Source organism: Seriola dumerili, unplaced genomic scaffold, assembly GCF_002260705.1.
Source record: "Seriola dumerili isolate Sdu_G_001 unplaced genomic scaffold, Sdu_1.0 BDQW01000035.1, whole genome shotgun sequence".
Classification (NCBI taxonomy): Eukaryota; Metazoa; Chordata; class Actinopteri; order Carangiformes; family Carangidae; genus Seriola; species Seriola dumerili.
The window spans coordinates 3101995-3120052 of NW_019174290.1; the positions used below are offsets into that span (position 1 = coordinate 3101995).

An 18058-nucleotide genomic window follows, 5' to 3' on the forward strand; every position below is an offset into this window, starting at 1 on the left:
TACAAATTTCTTCGTGTAGCTGGCCACAATGAGATATTCAACAACAAACTCAATTTCCCATAAGCCTCGGGATGGGAGACGCACACGTTACAACGCAAGCTGAAGTCTGGCTGAGGCAGTCCAGCTAGAGGCCATATTGGAATCTATGAAGTCGGCTTGCACTTTGATGGAATTGAGTGTCTGTCGTTTTGGGAGTCTCCAAATCGCTACCCCGGACTTATACCCGAGTGATTGCGCCAGGCATTCCACTTGAGACCCTGCCAAGTCTGGACGGCAAGTTGTCTCGCTTCTTTTGTGGAAAAAATGAGTCCCACCGATGCTAAACGAGGGGCTAAACGCAGGAAGAACAAGCGGGGCGGTGGCAGTAGCTGCAGTGCTGTCTGCAACACCAGCGGTGGCAAGGCCGGGGTTGCCACGGCCCTAGGCTGTGCGGGACCAGCAACACCTGCCTCTGTCGTCAGCTTTTTAACACCTGGGAGTACAGGCAACGGGAATATAGGGTCCATCACGGGCATAAACGGAGAGGTAAGCGTGTCACACAATGTTAACCGGTGCATGTCAAAACGGGGGCGACTAGCTAGCAGCGTTATCAACGACACAAATCTGATTTGGGCCCGATACTGATGCGAGGAAGGCAGCTAGCTAACTAACCTATACAACGTAGGTAGAAATTAACTGGCTTAATTATCGCTAATGCCGGTTGCTGTGCTTTGTGGGGCACCTTGCCAGCTAGCAAGCTGTATAAGTTAGTGATGTAGTTAATGTAGCCATTCTTATGTTGTAACAAATGCCGTAAACATTAGGCTGCTTTTGCCCTGGCCGAACGCTGACTACCACCGTTAGCTTAAGTAAGATATCGTAGCTGAATCGACAACAAATTAAACACCACGAAGCATTATTTTGAGCTAATACAGTCCAGGTAGGAGGAGATTTCATTGACCAAGGTAAGATTATTCTGTAGGACCATTATGTTCAACATGGTTGGCCCACAAGCTGCTGTTACACAGATAAACACTAATGCTAGCTAGTGCTAACAGTTGAGATTACCAACAACTTCAGCCCCGCCGGGCCTCGATGTGTTTTTACAAGCTGACCTTCCACTTTTTCTTGTTTATAAAGGTTTATAACTTGGTCATATCTGCTCCTTGTTAGGCTGAACAATCTGTCAAACTTCAGTTATCCAAGTTAGCTCAGTTATATACCTTAAGTTGGCACTAAAACAAGAGCTTACATTGACACCATGAGATGCTCGGTAGTTTCCTTGCAATTGATGTATGTTTAATGGTTCAACTCATAGTTGTCGATTTATAAGTTAGTTGCTTAGGTTCTGGGATCACCAAAATCACAAATGTAGCCTATAATTGTGTAGTCTTCCTGCATGGAGGTGAAAGGTGTCTTTATATTTTTTTGTGTATAATTGATGTGTTGTTGAAACTATATAAATATAAAAAAGTGTTTAACCTAGCAAATGCACATGTACATGTGTAGCCTATGTATTCTTTGGATGTTGTGACCGCTCCATCTAGACAAATCTTGCATATCAGAAGAATTACTTCCACTTCATCATAAGAAAATTATACACTCTGAGAAATGCTTTTTAATAAGATATATAAAGTTGGATAAGTGTGCTCACAGAGATGATTCCAAACTGTGATATTTGTTGACCTAAACTAATATAAAAATGTTTGTCTGATAACATGACATTAACTTTAGTTTTGTCTCAGCTGTCCATCCACTACCAAATATTTAATGTTTGGAATGAAGGGATCTGTTATGAATTTAACCAGTCAGTTTTACAATTATTTACAATTACCAAAAAAGCTAATAAAATTTAAACTGTCTGCATGGCTAGGTACTACTAGGTACAGGTGAGAAAGTGTCCTATTGTAATTGGGTGAATTGACTCTCAAATGTCCAATCATGAGTCATAGACACAATGTTTGCATAGTAGTCTACCTGTCTCTTACTGTAGGAATGTACAGGTTGGACTTTACTGCTTATCAGTTTTCTACCTTGCATGTGCACCACACACGCATCAAAACATACAGAACTCTACTTGACACGCTCACCATGTTAATCAGCGGTAGATCCAAAATTAAATCAGAAATCTTTACAGGTGATTGACTCTCTCTGTCCTAATATAACTTTTAGTAATTGTAATTAATCCAGCACATAACCAATTGGTCAATTCTGTGTTAACATCAATTTGTTTTTGTCCCTCAGGTCAACGTGAACAACAGTGTTACACCGCAGTTTACAGAAGGACCAGTGAACGCTGACTTCTCCGGAGTCCTACAGGTAAATTTACATTAGGTGTTTCAGAAGTCCATGTAAAGCCACTGTTGAATTTTTCTTCCAAAGTCATGCTCATTTTGCCAAAGACAATGTACATCATGCCAAATCTTTAGGTACACTAGAAGGAGAAGCACACTACAAGATGTCTCAACGATCAATTATAACACAAATTTCAGTCTTGGCAGCACTTTTTGTTTTCCTTACAACAGTGTTAAAGTGTTGATCACTCAGAAGCAGCTGTCTGTTAGCATTCAGCCAAATTTTAACTGACAGTCATCGAAACTTTTCCATTAAGGGAAGATTTAACATAAGCAAAACTTTATATTAATGCAATTATTCTGGTCAGGGACATTAATAGTCATAAATATAGAAAAGCAGCTAAACTTTAAATCACAGCATCTGAATGATTGGCGATAAAATTATATCAGAATATAATCATATTCCTCTAAGATCTCTGTCATAAACTAAGGCTACATGAATCATAATGTTTTTTCCAAAATAAATCAATCTGTTTGACGAGTCACAAGTACAGACGTTTCAACATACACATAACTGAGCATGTTCAGATATGCTGTCATGTTTACACTTTACTAAGTAAGTAATAGGGTTGTGTGTGTGTGTGTGTGTGTGTGTGTGTGTTCAGAATAAGACATTGTACTCAGCCCACATGGTGAATCAAATAATTCACCTCAGGCTTGTTCAGAATATATCATGTGGCTATTAACCTGAGTTACCTTATATTTTTGTCACTACACCCTGATGTAGTTGTTATAGTATAAACAATACTTGTTATGTTGCTAAAAAGGCTCCACGTGGATCAGTGAAAAATTGTTTGATTACTAAGATTACATATTTTTTAAAAATATATTGTAATAAATTGAAAGTAGAAATGTATGAAACATTATCAGGTACTACTTTTTTGGTATCAGAATGGATCTGCCTTTTGGTCACAAAATACCACTGCTGGAGGAATGGTTGAATTTGAGAAACCCACAGCAACCAAAGATTCAGAATTTCCTGGGAACTACTGGCACACCTGTAAAATGTTGCTGAAATTAATTAAAATCAACCTTTTTTTTTCAATCCTAAAACCATATTGCTCACAGACACACACTGTCAATATGGCTATCATGAATTCAAATGTCTGGCTGCTAATTATGTCTTTGTGCCACGCTGTGGTTCACTCACAGAGGGCTGTGCATTAGGTGAAAATTTGCAGCATCTGAATAGAGTGCAGTAAGGTGGTTTAAACAAACAGAGCACCCAGAGTGCAATGGGTTTCAAATAATAGTGTGATCTGGCTTAATATATTACAGATACTGATCAACCTTGGCGCCACTGTCAATCAAACCTAAATTCTAAACCAAATAATAAACCAAATCTTGTACTTTACTTTTTAAAGACAATAATTGGCATTACAAATCATATTGACTAACATAGCTTGATGTTCATAATTTTTCCCTCAACAAATAACTGAAATGTGCCACTGTGTAGACATTTTTAAATTATAAAATATCTTTTGTATTTATTTATATTTATATTTTAAAATATCTCTCAAAGTAAATTTTTTGTTTATATTATGTTTTTATGAACAGTAATTGCATTTTAACTTTTAGCAATTGCTAAAGTGGCTGCATACCTTATGGTATATTTTCTTTCTCTACTTCCCCCTGCTAACACATCCACCAAAGACCCCATTCACGTTTGGCTTGAACCAGCGGGCGCCCTACACGGCCGGTGATCGCTGCCTCTTATGCCGATGTGAGCGTAAAGACAGTGCCGTGCCTTCAGAGGCAGGGATCTCTGGCCAGAATGGTACAGCACAGCCCGCCAAGACACCCAGTGCCCTCCAGCTGCCTTTGTGGGTGTGCTCTGACTGCAGGCGCACAGTAGAGAAGGAGGATCGACACACTGCTCTGGAGCAGTCATTGGGGGTAAGTCACCTGGGTATAAAGCATTTAGAACTCTTTATAGAAGAGTGTTGAAGTGAAAAAAATGTTTGTGGCTGCAGTGAAAGGACTGTAAGTCCTATGGTTCTCTGCATGATTACTGATGCCACATTTCTGCAGTTTAACACAGCTGTGGCTGTTAGTCTGCCAGTGGATGGTGTAACTCTTCTGTTCTCTTGGCACCTCTGGTTCTTTGCCAGAAAGGTTAAAACAGATGCAGCAGTCAAATGTAGCAGCTGTTGCTGTAAAAAGAATGTAATAATGGACGTCATCAAAATTGGCTTGGTTGAACTATGGCTAAATGATGGTATCTAAGTCAAATATGCAAATACTATCAAGTACCTGGGACAAGGAGCACTGCAGTAGACAAACACTTTCAATACAATGTAATACAAATGCATACATAGAGACAATCATCATCATCATACATACAAAATCTTTATATTTTGTACTTCTTGGATTTCATCAGAGGAAATATTTTCTTAGACCTATGCTGTATAGATGTTATTATCTCTTAGGTTAATACCGCATATAAAAAGCTTTTTTATGTTGGACAGCCCGCCGGATGCACTCATCTTGTGTCTTTGTAAGGATAACACTAATTTAGCAGTGGAAAAATCTTGTGATTCAACACAGAATTTTTTTAGCTGGAATACAAAGTCACTTTTCTTCTTCTGGATTGTGCTTCAGGGTGGGATTATTGGTTGTAATTAATGTGGGTATTGACTATTAACAACTTTTGACTTTTATTTTCTTTTATTACAAATTGTTTTTTTTTCATGTCTGGTTTGATCAAGAGTGAAACGTAATGAGTAGGACAATGAGTTATTTGTTGCAAGAAATGGTTTATATATGGACATTATTTTTCAAGCCTCAAAGTCGTGTGTGTGTGTGTGTGTGTGTGTTTGTGTGTGCGCGCGCGCGCGCGCGCGCGTGTGTGTGTGTGTGCGCGCGCGCATGCGCGTGTGCGTGTGTGTGTGTGTGTGTTTTCACGGATTAACTTTGCACTACTGTACAAATGTACATGTGCTAGTGAATACTTTAAACTAACCAAAGTAGCATAACTCAAATCCTTCTTCAAGACTTCAAGTAGTTGTAAATGTTACATTCTCAAGCTTGTTCACATCTTATTGATCAGGCTTTACATTAAGGCTTGTCAGGTCTATGGTGGGTTTACGTTTCCTTGGTTGTGGGTGTGTGAGGCTTGGCTGTTGAGCTTGGGTTTGGTTTCCTCCTAAATGTATTGTTCCATTGCATCCTTACAAAAGGGTGGGCACTGTGCTGACTCACAATAACACGGTCCTGTAGTGAACAAGCCAAACCACTGGAAATCTTTCACTGTGAAGCAGCTGCAGAAAGTTTGCATTAACAGGCAAATGGCACATAATTATAGCATAGGTCTAGTAGCCTACCAGTGATTAGAAACCACTGAGGCTTCTGTCTTTGAGTCATTGAGGTTGGCAAAGTTTGTTAATGCTGACTCTGGTAAACAAAACGTAGAAATTGCTCCATATATAGATTCTGACAGAATCTACATCAGAGATGAAACATTACCGGTTTCACGCTATATCACGGCGTGCTAGGTGGTTAGTATTACCGTTCAAATTTTAATTATCACTATAAGCGTGGTCGATTACCATGGTTAATTACTGTGGTTAATTTGACCCACGTTAGGTTCTGTAAGGCATGGACCAGCATCAGTCTCCCAGACGCATGCACGTTAGCGGGTATAAGCGGAGTGAACCTGCTAAAAAAAGCGATTGAGGGGCGTCGAGTGGCGCAGTGGGTTGAGCAGGCGCCCCATATGCAGAGGCTACAGTCTTCGCTGCAGTAGGCCCCGGTTCGAATCCTGCATCGGACGGCCCTTTACTTATGTCACTCCCCCTCTCTCTGCCTCCCTATTTCCTGTCTCTCTCTACTATCCTGTCCAATAAAGGCACAAAAGCCCCAAAAAAATATGCTTTAAAAAAATTTGATTGACTACATTTGTAGCCGCGGTGTTTCTGGTTAAACAGCACCATGCTTGACAGGTGACGTGTGTCTACAGTGTCTGTGCTGTGAAAGACATCACAGCACAAAAAATTTAATAAATTCGCTATTCCCGTGTTTACGGAGTAGGCATGCAGCAGGCAAACCCACTACTGCTACTGGTCCCTTATGGCATAGACCTGTTGGAAATGTTATTATTTTAATGTTTAAATGCATTCACTTGGTGAAATGATTTCAGGTTGTGTTGTATTACTTTTTGAACATTTTCAGCGCATTTTAACAATATCGTGATAATACTCATAACTGTGATCATTTTTGGTAACTATAATCGTGATACTAAATTTCTATACCTTTTCATGTCTAATCTACGTATAGAGCAAAGGATGACAAGATGAAGCTGTGACAGTCGATCTTCACTCACAATATATGCTTTATTTTGGGCTTTCTGTATACTGCTGTTGACACGCCTGGTGTGTGCTGGTCATATGGTCTGCTGTTGCAGCATGTTTTGGAAAAACAACACGGTCATTTATAAGTTTCTTTAAAGCTTTGCTCACTTGTATCTTTAGGAAACTGAAGATTGTTTTGTATCTCAGACTGCTGTTTTTGATATTTCACACAGAGCCAGGACTTCCTTTTGCACATGCCTGTGGGTAATGGAAACCTGGGCCAGGAGGCAGCCACAGGGGACAGACTGACCACTGCTGCGCCTACACTACCCATGCTCCCTGCCCCAGACCTTACCGCACCAATGCCTGCTGATACAGTGTGCAGCTGTGAAGCCTGCAACGAGAGACGGTCAGTTCAGATTGATTATCCTTGAAGTAAATTTAGATTCTGTTGAGTAAGTTTAATTCTTTCGTGTATGTGTGTGTTAATGAAATCTTCAAAAATTCATGTCCTGACTTACAGGGAGATCTCTGCTGAGTCAGAGAGGGAGTCACAGCAGCTGCAAAACCACTGGTCGGAGGTTCGCTACCTGGTGCGCTGCATCTACCGTCAGACAGGAACACCACTAGCAGATGACCATGACCAGCCCTTAGAGAGAGACAAGGAGGGTATGAAGGAGCTGGTGGACAGGTATAAAAACAAACACAGCTTTGCCTCATTTCTATCTTTTGGGGTATGTGTCCACTAGGGGTCTCTATTGAACTGCAGAAGCCTCTGAGGATGCAGGAAACAAGTCTGTAATAACAATCAGAGGCCTGAAAGTCTATGAAAGCAGTGATGTCACCAAACTGACACTACTTCCTTCTTTACTGTAATTGGCCAGGTTGAAAGCTCCGTAAAATTAAATCTTTACTTCCTTTTTATATGGCATATTTCCTGTCGAAACAATATGTTTCATGGCCATTCCATGACTCACTGAGCGAACATTTTAAACTGTAGACAAAGGGGAGATGAAGGTGGGAAAACCAGTTTCATTCAGTTGGAACATCAATGTGTGGCATTTCCGAAAGTTGTTTTGGCTTGACTGTTCATTTACACCCACTTATTCAGTCCAAATTTTAAGATTAAGAATTTTATTGAGATTGATTGCTTTATTTTCCACTAATAGGCTCTGTGAGAAGGACCCCTACCAGCTATATCAACGGCTGGAGCAGCAAGCTCGTGAATATGTCTTGGAAATGAAGGTGCGGCTACTGAAGCACCTCTCAGCAGGCTCCAAGACTGTGGGACAATCGGGGACCGTGGCTGCAGCCCAGGGACCTCCTCAGGCCCACCAGTTCATCTCCCTGCTGCTGGAGGAGTACAGTGCCCTCTGTCAAGCTGCACGCACCATCAGCAGCTTCCTACTCACCCTGGTCAGTTTGTCCTTCTCTGCTGCCAGAGGTGGTGTGTTAGTGTCCTGTAGGTGGCATCAAATGCTGTGTTTGTTTTGTTTTTTACCCTCTGAAGAATGAAAAGGCCAATGAAACTGAACCAAGGGAAACTATACTGTCACATAGATTACTATGTTTGAGATATCCATTACATGCATAACCTTTGTTACTGTCATTGTTTTGACTGTAATCCAAACCTTTTTTTCCCTCAGGAGAATGAGCACCTTCAGAAGTTCCAGGTGACATGGGAGCTGCACAACAAGCACCTTTTTGAGAATCTGGTGTTCTCTGAACCGATCTTGCACAGCAGTTTACCTGCACTGGTCGCACAGCTGAAGTAAGACATAGACATTACCTTGACTGACACATTCATCCTTAGGATTTCTGTGCTACTACAGACCCAAATCACACTTAAACTAATCCTTTCCTGTGCCATTCAGCAAGTGTCTACTGGACTTTTGGCTTATTTTTAATTCCCCTTTTTTCAGACACGGCACAGCCTCCCACGATTCATACAATGAAGACATGTATAGGACCTTGTTAGAGAGCTACCAGCAGCTACAACAGGAGATGGCGTCAGTGGCTGCTGAATGGCAGGAGTGTGAGAAGAGGATTGATGACTACGTAGACGAACAGGTACGCAACATTCCAGATGATACATTTGGTACAGAGAATAATGTTACTTTTATCAAAAGGTGGTTCTTGATAAAGATGCAGCAATTAAAGGTCCAAGATTATGACTCTTTTGCAGCTGCTTTTTAAGGTGGAAGGTCAGAGTCTCACCAACCAAAGAACAGAGCCACACAAGTCCTTGATTAGCAAAAATGTAAGAGATTTTCAAGTTATATCTAAACCCTGCCATACAGTTTTTCCATTTTTAGTTTGCGGAAGTAGATGTTCCTTTCATTATCTGCCCATTTTCAGACTTTGAAGACTAAGCAGCGAATGCTGAAGGAAGACTGGGAGTTCTTTAAGCAGAGGAGATTTATAGAAGAACAGGTACATTATGAAAAAATGCAGCTACCACGGCTGAGTTAAATGTACATTTCTCTGCTTCAGAGCAGCTTTTTATTTTGTTCTATTTATAGTTACCCAACAGTAAGAAGTCCCCCAGCGGAGATAACAACTTCACAGACACTATGAGGATGCTCTCATCTCGTCTGAGTATTCCAGACTGTCCCAACTGCAATTATCGAAGAAGGTGAGTTTTGAGGATCAGCTGTTGTGTCATTATCTGGCCTGAGGTCAGCTGTTGCTCAGTTCAGTTGGATCAGACTTGATTTCACAACAGTACCAGGACCCTTTAGAGGAAGTGGTCTGGAGCTAACATGATCTGACCTAAATCTGACTCAACTGCAAGGTAAACACTGCAAGTATGACCTAATGGCCCCTGGAGTCAGGTGCTCTTTGCAAACTGGGGTGTGGTTGAGTGAAATCAAGAATTGCTAGCAGCTAGCCCAAGAAGAGAGAGCTCTGTAGTAGACTGGCAACAAAGTACAAAACCGTCTTGATATTTTGGCACATAGGATCTTCCTCAGGATCTTCTTTGTTTACTTTATCACCTGCTTAGAGAAAAGAATACTCTCAAACGTAGTTGATACTAGCTTTATTAACAAGAGAGGAAATTCATTGTTATGATCATTTTGTGTGAAATGTTTTTCAGTTTCTGAAAGATTTCATCCCTCACCTGTGAGTTGTCAGGGAATTGACCCCATTTTAAAATATATGTTCCTTCCTTTCAACTAACGAGTGACTTTAAGGATGAGATTATGAAACAGGCGTTGTTGTTCGACATGTATGGTTGGATTTGTCATTCATATTAAAATGGACTAACTCTTCCCCTTTTTTCCCACATTTGGGTCTTTGCAATAAATCCATTATTTTCTCTCCATACAATTGTATATTAACAAAACAAAAAGTTAACGTAATGAAATGTGAATGAATGAAAGTTTATACAGTGTGAATTTGTATACTACTAACTGACATTGCTGTGATGATTATTGCAATATTAACTTTGTCCTCATCACCCAACCCATCCAACAGGTGCACATGTGATGACTGTAGTCTCTCGCACATCCTGACCTGTGGCATCATGGACTCTCCCATCGCAGAGGACCTCCACATCAAGCTCCCTCTGCAAGGGGAACCTCCCCGGGACTACTTGGCTGAGGTTCACCCTCCCAGCCTCTCCTCTGGCAGTTCAGCATCTGGCTCCAACTCCAGTTCTCCCATCACCATTCAGCAACATCCAAGGCTCATTCTTCCTGAAGGGGATACCAACACTTTGTAAGTCAGCCCGTCACTGTCCCAACCACAAAACCTTCATGCACAGTTTAGTATTGTTTATCATCATAATTGCACGTCTGCTGAAAAACAATAAATTTCCCCTCTCTCATTTTCCCCTAACCTGACTACTCATTTTTCTCTCGTTTTAGTATTAGTGATGATGATGAAGTGCCTCCGTTGTCCAGTAAGTTTGGGGACATCTACCCTATGACTGGTTATGAGGAGAGCAGTGTTGTGACTGCTGCTGTGAACGGTCTCCACAGTGACATCAATGGGGAAGGGGAAAACGTGGCACTAAAGGCAGGGGTGAGTTCTGTATTGTGATGTTACTTCAAGAAAAATGCCCAAGAGTAGTTGTGAATTTCCCTGCCGAGTTTCTGGATGATGAAACCAATATTCATTATGAGTGGGTTACTGGCAGTTCGGTAAATATTCTGTGAACTATTTCCTAATTCATGGTTCATTGTCATTCCAATTCATTACATTTCCTAATTCTCTGTTTTACATACTTTTGTCTCAGTCTCCTCACATTACCAGCAGCAGTAGTTCATCAGAGGGTGACGAGGAGGAAGCTGATGGTGAAGTCAGTGGGGAGCCCCCAGGGCAGCAGGAGGAGCTTTCCTCAGGGAAGACCAACAGTCCTCCACCCGCTTACAATCACCAACAGGTATTCCCACACTTTCTTGTGCAGTTCATCATTTCCTGGGAATGACAAGACAAAATTGTCTTTTTTGTTTTACATGTAAGGGATGTTGTCTCATATTGGGGAACACACACTCCAGAGTAAAAGCAGACACTATGTTGTGAATTTGTGTTACCGCTCTCAGGTAGAACAGGTCCAGCATGCCTGCGAGTGCCACGTATGCAACCAGGACCCCAGCTCCTCCACCCTCGGCCTTGCCACATGCCTGCCCCCTAGTCGGCTCCACGCTGCGCCTCCCCCTGCTGTTGGACACCAGTTCTTCACTGACAGCAAGACTCCCCCCGCCCACCCTGCCCTCCACCTCTACCCCCACATCCACGGCCACCTGCCCCTACACAACTTCTCCCGGCCCCTACTGCACCCCACACTCTACCCACCCAGTCCTCCTCTCACACACAGCAAGGTGAGGATAATTCATGAGCCCATACACCCATGAGGCTAGACCTTGATATGAATTACTTTCTTTGTACAATGTATAAAATTAGAGATACGAGAGTTTCTTTAAGGGAAAATTGATTCATTTCCTTATCACTGGGGTTTTTTTTAAGGTTCCAGGAACAATACTAAGCTTAGTTGTATCTAGTTTCACTTAGTTTCACTGTCATTTTAATTGTCTGCCACAAGGGGTCAGACCTACCCCAATTTAATACAAATTGAAAGCAATCCAAAACTGAAGTGTATGCCAGCTCCAATCTCTTGATCTCATAAACCCAAGCTGATTTATTTTATAACATTTCTCTTCTTTTTATTCTAAAGCCTCTGCCCCCAAACCCGACATCAAACCACTCAGCAGCCAAGCAGCCTGCCTTTAGCCCATCACTACCAGAGCATGTCTACCAGAACTGCTTTGGCAGTGCAGGGGGAACAGGTGACTGGAACAGCTCACTGCAGTGCCTCTCACTCAAGTTTGAGAATCTGTGGGATGCTGCTGTGATGAAAAGCTGGAATCCATCTGTGCTGTTGCCCGAGTCCCTGCCAGGTGAGTCACTCACACATGAAAGAAATGTCCAAAAACTGAGCTGAGATAAAAAAAAAAAAAAAAACATTTTTAAAGTCTCAAAACCTGTTTAAATCATGCCGTCCCCCACATTTGTTGTTCATCAACAGGTGACATGCTTGGACCACCCCTCGCTGATGTCCCTCTCCCTCCAACATCATCCATCAGCCCGCAAGGGGAACACCCATCACTGCCCACCCCTTTACCCCCTTCCTCTTCCTCATCATTGTCATCGTCTTCTTCATCATCATCGTCGTCATCATGCTCCTCTTCAGAAGCCAAAGAGCAGAAGAAGAGTGGTGCCAAGAAGAAGTGTCTCTACAATTTCCAGGATGCCTTCATGGAGACCAACCGAGTAGTGATGGCCACCTCCGCCTCCACGTCCTCTGTGTCCTGCACTGCCACCACTGTCCAGTCAAGTAATAACCCACCCATCCACCTAGCATCTAAAAGACCCAACTCTTTAGGTAATATAGGAGGGTAGGAGCAGTGGTTAGGTTTGTATAGATGATGGGCCTTTTTTAGGATTAACCAATGGGCCTCTTAGAAAACCAGAGAGATTACTTGGGTGTGTTAAACCAACTAAGGAAAATGTTTTTGCAAACTGAGTTGAAGAATGAATTTTCACTGGGACATGACTTCTCTTGCTTCCCTTTTATTAACATCCTCTTCTAGACTTCAGCAGGATAAACATTCAGTTTTTCAGTGGTAGTGGTTTTTCAATAAATGATGAATTCCCAGTCATTTAATGAAATGGTAATAAATCAATAAAACAAAATCAGAAGTGAAAAGGAAAAATCAATAACCAATCAAAATGTCAATAAAATTGTTTAAAAAAAAAAAAAAAAAAAAAAAAATTACATTGCAAGACAATGAAATTAATTAGTGCACATAGAATACATTAAAAATATTGAGCAGTTGTTGTGCCCACTTAATATCAATAATACCATTAAATGAAAAATCACAGGAAGCTAAACACAGAAGTAACTGACAACATCAAGCAAGAAATAAAGGAAGACAATCATCGTTCATGGACCTGCTTTTAAGTCAAACTGAAAGTTGAATTCTTCTCACTTTATGTTAAGGAGTTATAAACTGATCCTGCAGCTCTTGTGCATAATTTTCCATTTTTCAAAAGGACAAAACTACATATATATATATATATATATATATATATATATAAGTGGAAACAGTGTCTAAGACTCTGGGTGGGTGTTTCTCCTGGCAGCAGTTGAGTGACATTTGAGGGCGAGCATTGCCAGGAGACCGGCTTTCAACACTGCTGAGTGGAACATGGCAGAGCCCTGCGTAGCCGCGAACACTGATACATGACCTCACCACCACCACCTTTTTCAACATGTCTAGCGTAATGTTGGTTATGCACAGTTGATGGTTTAGGACATCTGTCCCATTACAACATTAAACACCTCCTAGTTAGCTTGGCACGCAAGCAATCTAGGCTGTAAGTAGAAGTCAGATAGCCTAGCTTGCTAATGTTAACACTAATGTAGGGGGCACTATCATCAAAGAAAAGTTAATAAAACTCAAAATCATACTATTTTTTTTTTTTTTTTAGAATTTTTTTTTAGAATTTTTTTTTATTTCATTTGACTTTAAACAAATCTTCCTTTCTTATATTAAAACATGAATCCTAGTTAATTATTTGATATTGCTTGATTTCTTGTTTCATTTTATGGAAGGTCTGTATGTGACCATGTGTTGTAACAAAATTGTTTTTGGCTTAAGAGCAATGGTCTCATCCGGTGCATCTTTGTCTCCTCTAGACGATGTATTTCACAATCTAGGTAAAGAGGACCATAGGCAGCCTGCCCCAGTTGCCCCTAGAAACGGCTCCACAGGATTGACCTCCCTCCCTCCGCTCTCGGGCCCTGCCCTGCCCCCAGCACCCACCACACACCTTCCCACTATGGGATCACAACCCTTCCCAAAGATGGCCGCTCCCGCCCCAGACTTTGTAGAAGCCCATCAGGGTTTGTGTCTCCCGCCTGCAGAGCCTCCAGCCTCCTCAACAGATGGTCCCGTCAGTGCCCCACCCAGTGTCTGCAGGTAAGCCATTAATGAAACCTAATATTAATGACTGAGGCTGATTGGTGGTAAGGATGATTTTGTTGTCTGTGATGAAAAGGTAGTTCTAAGTATCCATCTTTTCAGTGATCCTGACTGTGAGGGCCATCGCTGTGAGGGGAATGGGGCGTACGAGCACCAGCCGTACGACGGAGAGGAGAGTCAGGACGAGGACAGTTGTTCCGAGCATAGCTCTTCCACCTCCACCTCCACCAACCAGAAAGAAGGAAAGTACTGTGACTGCTGCTACTGCGAGTTCTTTGGACACGGAGGGGTAAGACGCATTTATTGTTAAGTGAAATCAACATGTTACCCTAAAATTAGCATCGTTTTCTGGCAGATAAAAATTACAAGTACTAGTTAGTGTCCTTATTGTTTGCATCTCTTCCTGTTTCAGCCTCCAGCTGCTCCTACCAGTCGAAACTATGCAGAGATGCGGGAGAAGCTGCGGTTGCGCCTGACAAAACGTAAGGAGGAGCAGCCGAAACGCGAGGAGCAGCAACCAGTGATAGAACGAGATGGAGGGGTGGAGGACCACAGGCGGGTGGAGGACCTGTTGCAGTTCATCAACAGTGCTGACAGTAAACCTGCCTCCAGTTCTAAGGCAGCCAAACGGGCCAGGCATAAACAAAAGAAGGTGAAAGTCCCAAAAACTTCAGAGGTCTTTTTAGAAATGTCACAATAACCTCTGGTCTATAACCATGATCCATCTATATACGTGTAACTCTGCTAGTATATAATTATGGTTTAAGTTGTAGTAATGCTGAAAGTGTGCGTCTCTATGTGCTTCAGATGGAAGAGAAAGCTCGTCTGGAGGCAGAGGCCCGTGAAAGGGAGGAGCAGCTGCTGTTGGAGGAGCAGCAGCGGCGGCAAGAAGAGGAAGAGGCGGCGCTTCAAAAGGAACTGCTTCGGTTGCAAGAGCTGCAGCAACATCGTGCTGCCAAGAAGAAAAAGAAAGAGAAAGCAAAGGAAAACACCGCACCCCCTCAAAACAACCCACAGCCCCTTAAACAGACAGCTCAGAACGTCCTAGATAATCTTCAGAATGGAAAGTCACAGCTGCTTCAAACCCTCATCCGCCTCCCCGACCAGAGGGAACCAAGATTTGACCCCGTACCCCAGCCCAACACACAGCACAGCCCAAAACGCACCAGTGACAAGGGGTTTTCTGCTGAGACCAACATCCCAAACTCTCCAGCCAGCCTCCACAATGGCACTTCTCCATCTCACCTCGAGGTCAACAGTAAAGTTAAGGCCAAACAGTCTGCTAAGGTGGCCACTTGTGAGGCTGCAGTAAAGAAAGCCCCAGAGTTACCCAAGAGCTCAGATGTGACTGCAAAGCTCACTAACGGCACCACCCCCACCACTACAACAGACACCAAAGCACCACAGATCAGGCCTGCTGAGGCTCTAGTTCCTCTCCCAACCACTGAACCGAGGAGAGAGGACAGGAGTAACAACAGAAGTGCCAGTGGAAAAAGGCAGCAGCAGCAGCAACAACAACCCCTGACCCAAATAAAGGAAGACAGGAGAAGTCCACCTGTGTCAAACCCCTCCCCGTCTCCCCCTCCAGCCCCCCAGTCTGAGCAGACCCAGCAGAATGGTAAACCTCCCAGTGCAGAGTCCCCACAGCCCAAAGGCAAGACCAAGAAGAACAAGAAGAAGAAGGGGGACAAGATGAACAGTTCAATAGGTTGGTATTATCAAGATTCACAATTAGAAGATTCGGATGTGTGTTAACCATAATGGTTTTCTCTTAATCTCTCTCCTGACCAGCTTTCTGATACAAAAGATATCGTGCTAGGTGAGGGAAATATGAACTGTCCTAAACAGAAGACACTTAGGGACAGCTTTACTTGTCTGCATTACACCAACATCTATTTTCTCACTTGTCTCTCGGGTATTCTGTGATACAACCACTGCGTTACAGCATGGTTATTCAATGTGTGCAGGGTGCAGATTGCTGCTCCCCTTTGCTCTCACTGCTTTGAGCAGGGAGTATGAGAAGTTACTTAATGTAGATCAACTTTCTCACATATATTCGTGTTGAATTTGCACTCTTACAGCCCTGTGATGTGACAAGTGTGCGTGGTGCTGAGGCCACAAACAAAAAAAAAGAAGTTAACACATAAGACCTAAGCTGTTACCATGCATGTATTTTATTTTGTTTTAGATGATGTATTCTTGCCCAAAGACATTGACCTGGACAGCACTGAAATGGATGAAACAGAGAGGGAGGTGGAATATTTCAAAAGGTATGTGTATTAAAGTTACCAACTTCTACTATGGGATATTTCTGAAATCTTTTCTCATGGTGTCAACCTTAAACGTACCCTGTAGAGTGTTTGACCACTAGTGGTGCTATGGAGTTTTTCATGCAAGTCCCTGTTTGTTTCAGTGCTTAGTGTTTTAGTGCTCAAAAATGTCTGTGGACAGGAACAGTTTCCGCAGTTTATGCTCTTCCGCTGACAGTTGGATAGTAATGAGACACATGTCTGTGTGCCAGCAAAGGCGAGGAAGAAGTCGTCTCCTTGGAAGCAAACATGGATGTAAACTATGCAGGTTTTAAATAATCAAAACTTTTTACTTCCCTATAAACAAAATCTTGTGTAGGAAAAGAAATGCATTCAACATATATTGTAGGCCTCAGGAAAACGCAAAAGGTAAACGTGTTTGGTTGACATGAAAACTCCACAGGGTATCCTTGCTATTTTAAATTAAGGTGTTTTTTTTTTTTTTTTGTTTGTTTGTTTTTTGTAATGTCTCCTCAGGTTTTGCTTGGATTCTGCTCGACAGACCCGTCAACGACTTTCCATCAACTGGTCAAACTTCAGTTTGAAGAAAGCTACGTTTGCTGCACATTGAGGGTGTTAGTGAGTGACTGTCAGGACACAATCAGTACCTTAACAGCTATACCAACCCACACGTTCCCCACCCAGACCCATCCCTTTTCCTCCACCCAACTGTTGTCCTCCCAGAACTTCTCTCCTGCTGTGCCCAAATCACACCCACGCTGCCTTGCTTTGTTCTTGTCGCTGTGTGGTTCCAACACAGACCCATCTGGACTGATCCACCCGCAGAACTAAAACAAAAATGAAATGAAATGACACAAAAAGAATCACAAAAATGCTACTTTACATCTGATTAATTTTCCTTGCGTGCTTGTGTGCTTCTAGTCTGAGTTGGGCATTTCTCTTGACTGAACAAGCCATGGTCTGAAATTATTTTCTTATTCTGGCTTACCTGTAGTCAAAAGATGCTTACTATGTCTGGATGGTTTCCTTCCAAAAAAAGAGACAATGGAAACTACAAAAATATGAGAAATGTAATGAATTAAAAGCTGTATTTGAGATATTGTGGCTTACTATCCCATTGTTTCCCGTTCCTAGCACGGCATCTCATCCACATGATTGACAAGGGAATGGGCTTGGTCAGCTGGTTTCCACTCCCTGATTCCCCCCACCCCCACCCCCNAGATTCCACAAGTTTAACTGAATGTACAAATGGACAGTGCACGATCGTGCAAACACACACAAACTGTCGGACAGCCAACGCCAGAGATATTGGCTCTAAGAGGGGCGCTCTTATGCAAATGGAAAAAAATATTAATTCCCTCCTCTGAAATTGCCCCCAACCACACCACAGCCTCACCACCACCACCACCACCACCCTATTTCACAGAAAGGAGGAAGGCGTAATACTTGACAATGTTCTTTTTTGGTTTTTAAGTTCTGTTTAACAAACTGTTGAGTAAAAGTGTACCAGTTACAGTTTTTGTTTTCTTGATTTTTGACCTGTAGCCAGCTTGTATCAGAATACTTTCAGAATGAAATTGAAAAAGAACAATACTCACACTATCAATCTGTTATAGAGTGTATATTGTATTAACACTGAAGCCAAACTGGCTACTTTTAACATATTGTTAAGTAAT

The 18058-nt window shown here is 42.2% G+C and overlaps 1 protein-coding gene across 1 annotated transcript; it reads left to right on the plus strand.

The window, feature by feature from the left end:
* The first annotated feature begins 142 nt into the window (after window positions 1-142).
* On the plus strand, window positions 143-17600 carry fam193a (family with sequence similarity 193 member A). The gene is made up of 24 exons (XM_022738316.1): window positions 143-525; window positions 2224-2298; window positions 3987-4229; window positions 6856-7031; window positions 7146-7313; window positions 7792-8038; window positions 8269-8393; window positions 8545-8692; window positions 8808-8882; window positions 8981-9055; window positions 9145-9257; window positions 10100-10342; window positions 10492-10648; window positions 10863-11009; window positions 11170-11448; window positions 11802-12024; window positions 12153-12509; window positions 13827-14109; window positions 14215-14401; window positions 14525-14764; window positions 14920-15820; window positions 16301-16382; window positions 16899-17000; window positions 17517-17600. Exons 1-23 carry the CDS (start codon window positions 304-306, stop codon window positions 16990-16992), a joined length of 4860 nt encoding a protein of 1619 aa, XP_022594037.1. The 5' UTR covers window positions 143-303; the 3' UTR covers window positions 16993-17000; window positions 17517-17600.
* The last annotated feature ends 458 nt before the right edge of the window (window positions 17601-18058 follow it).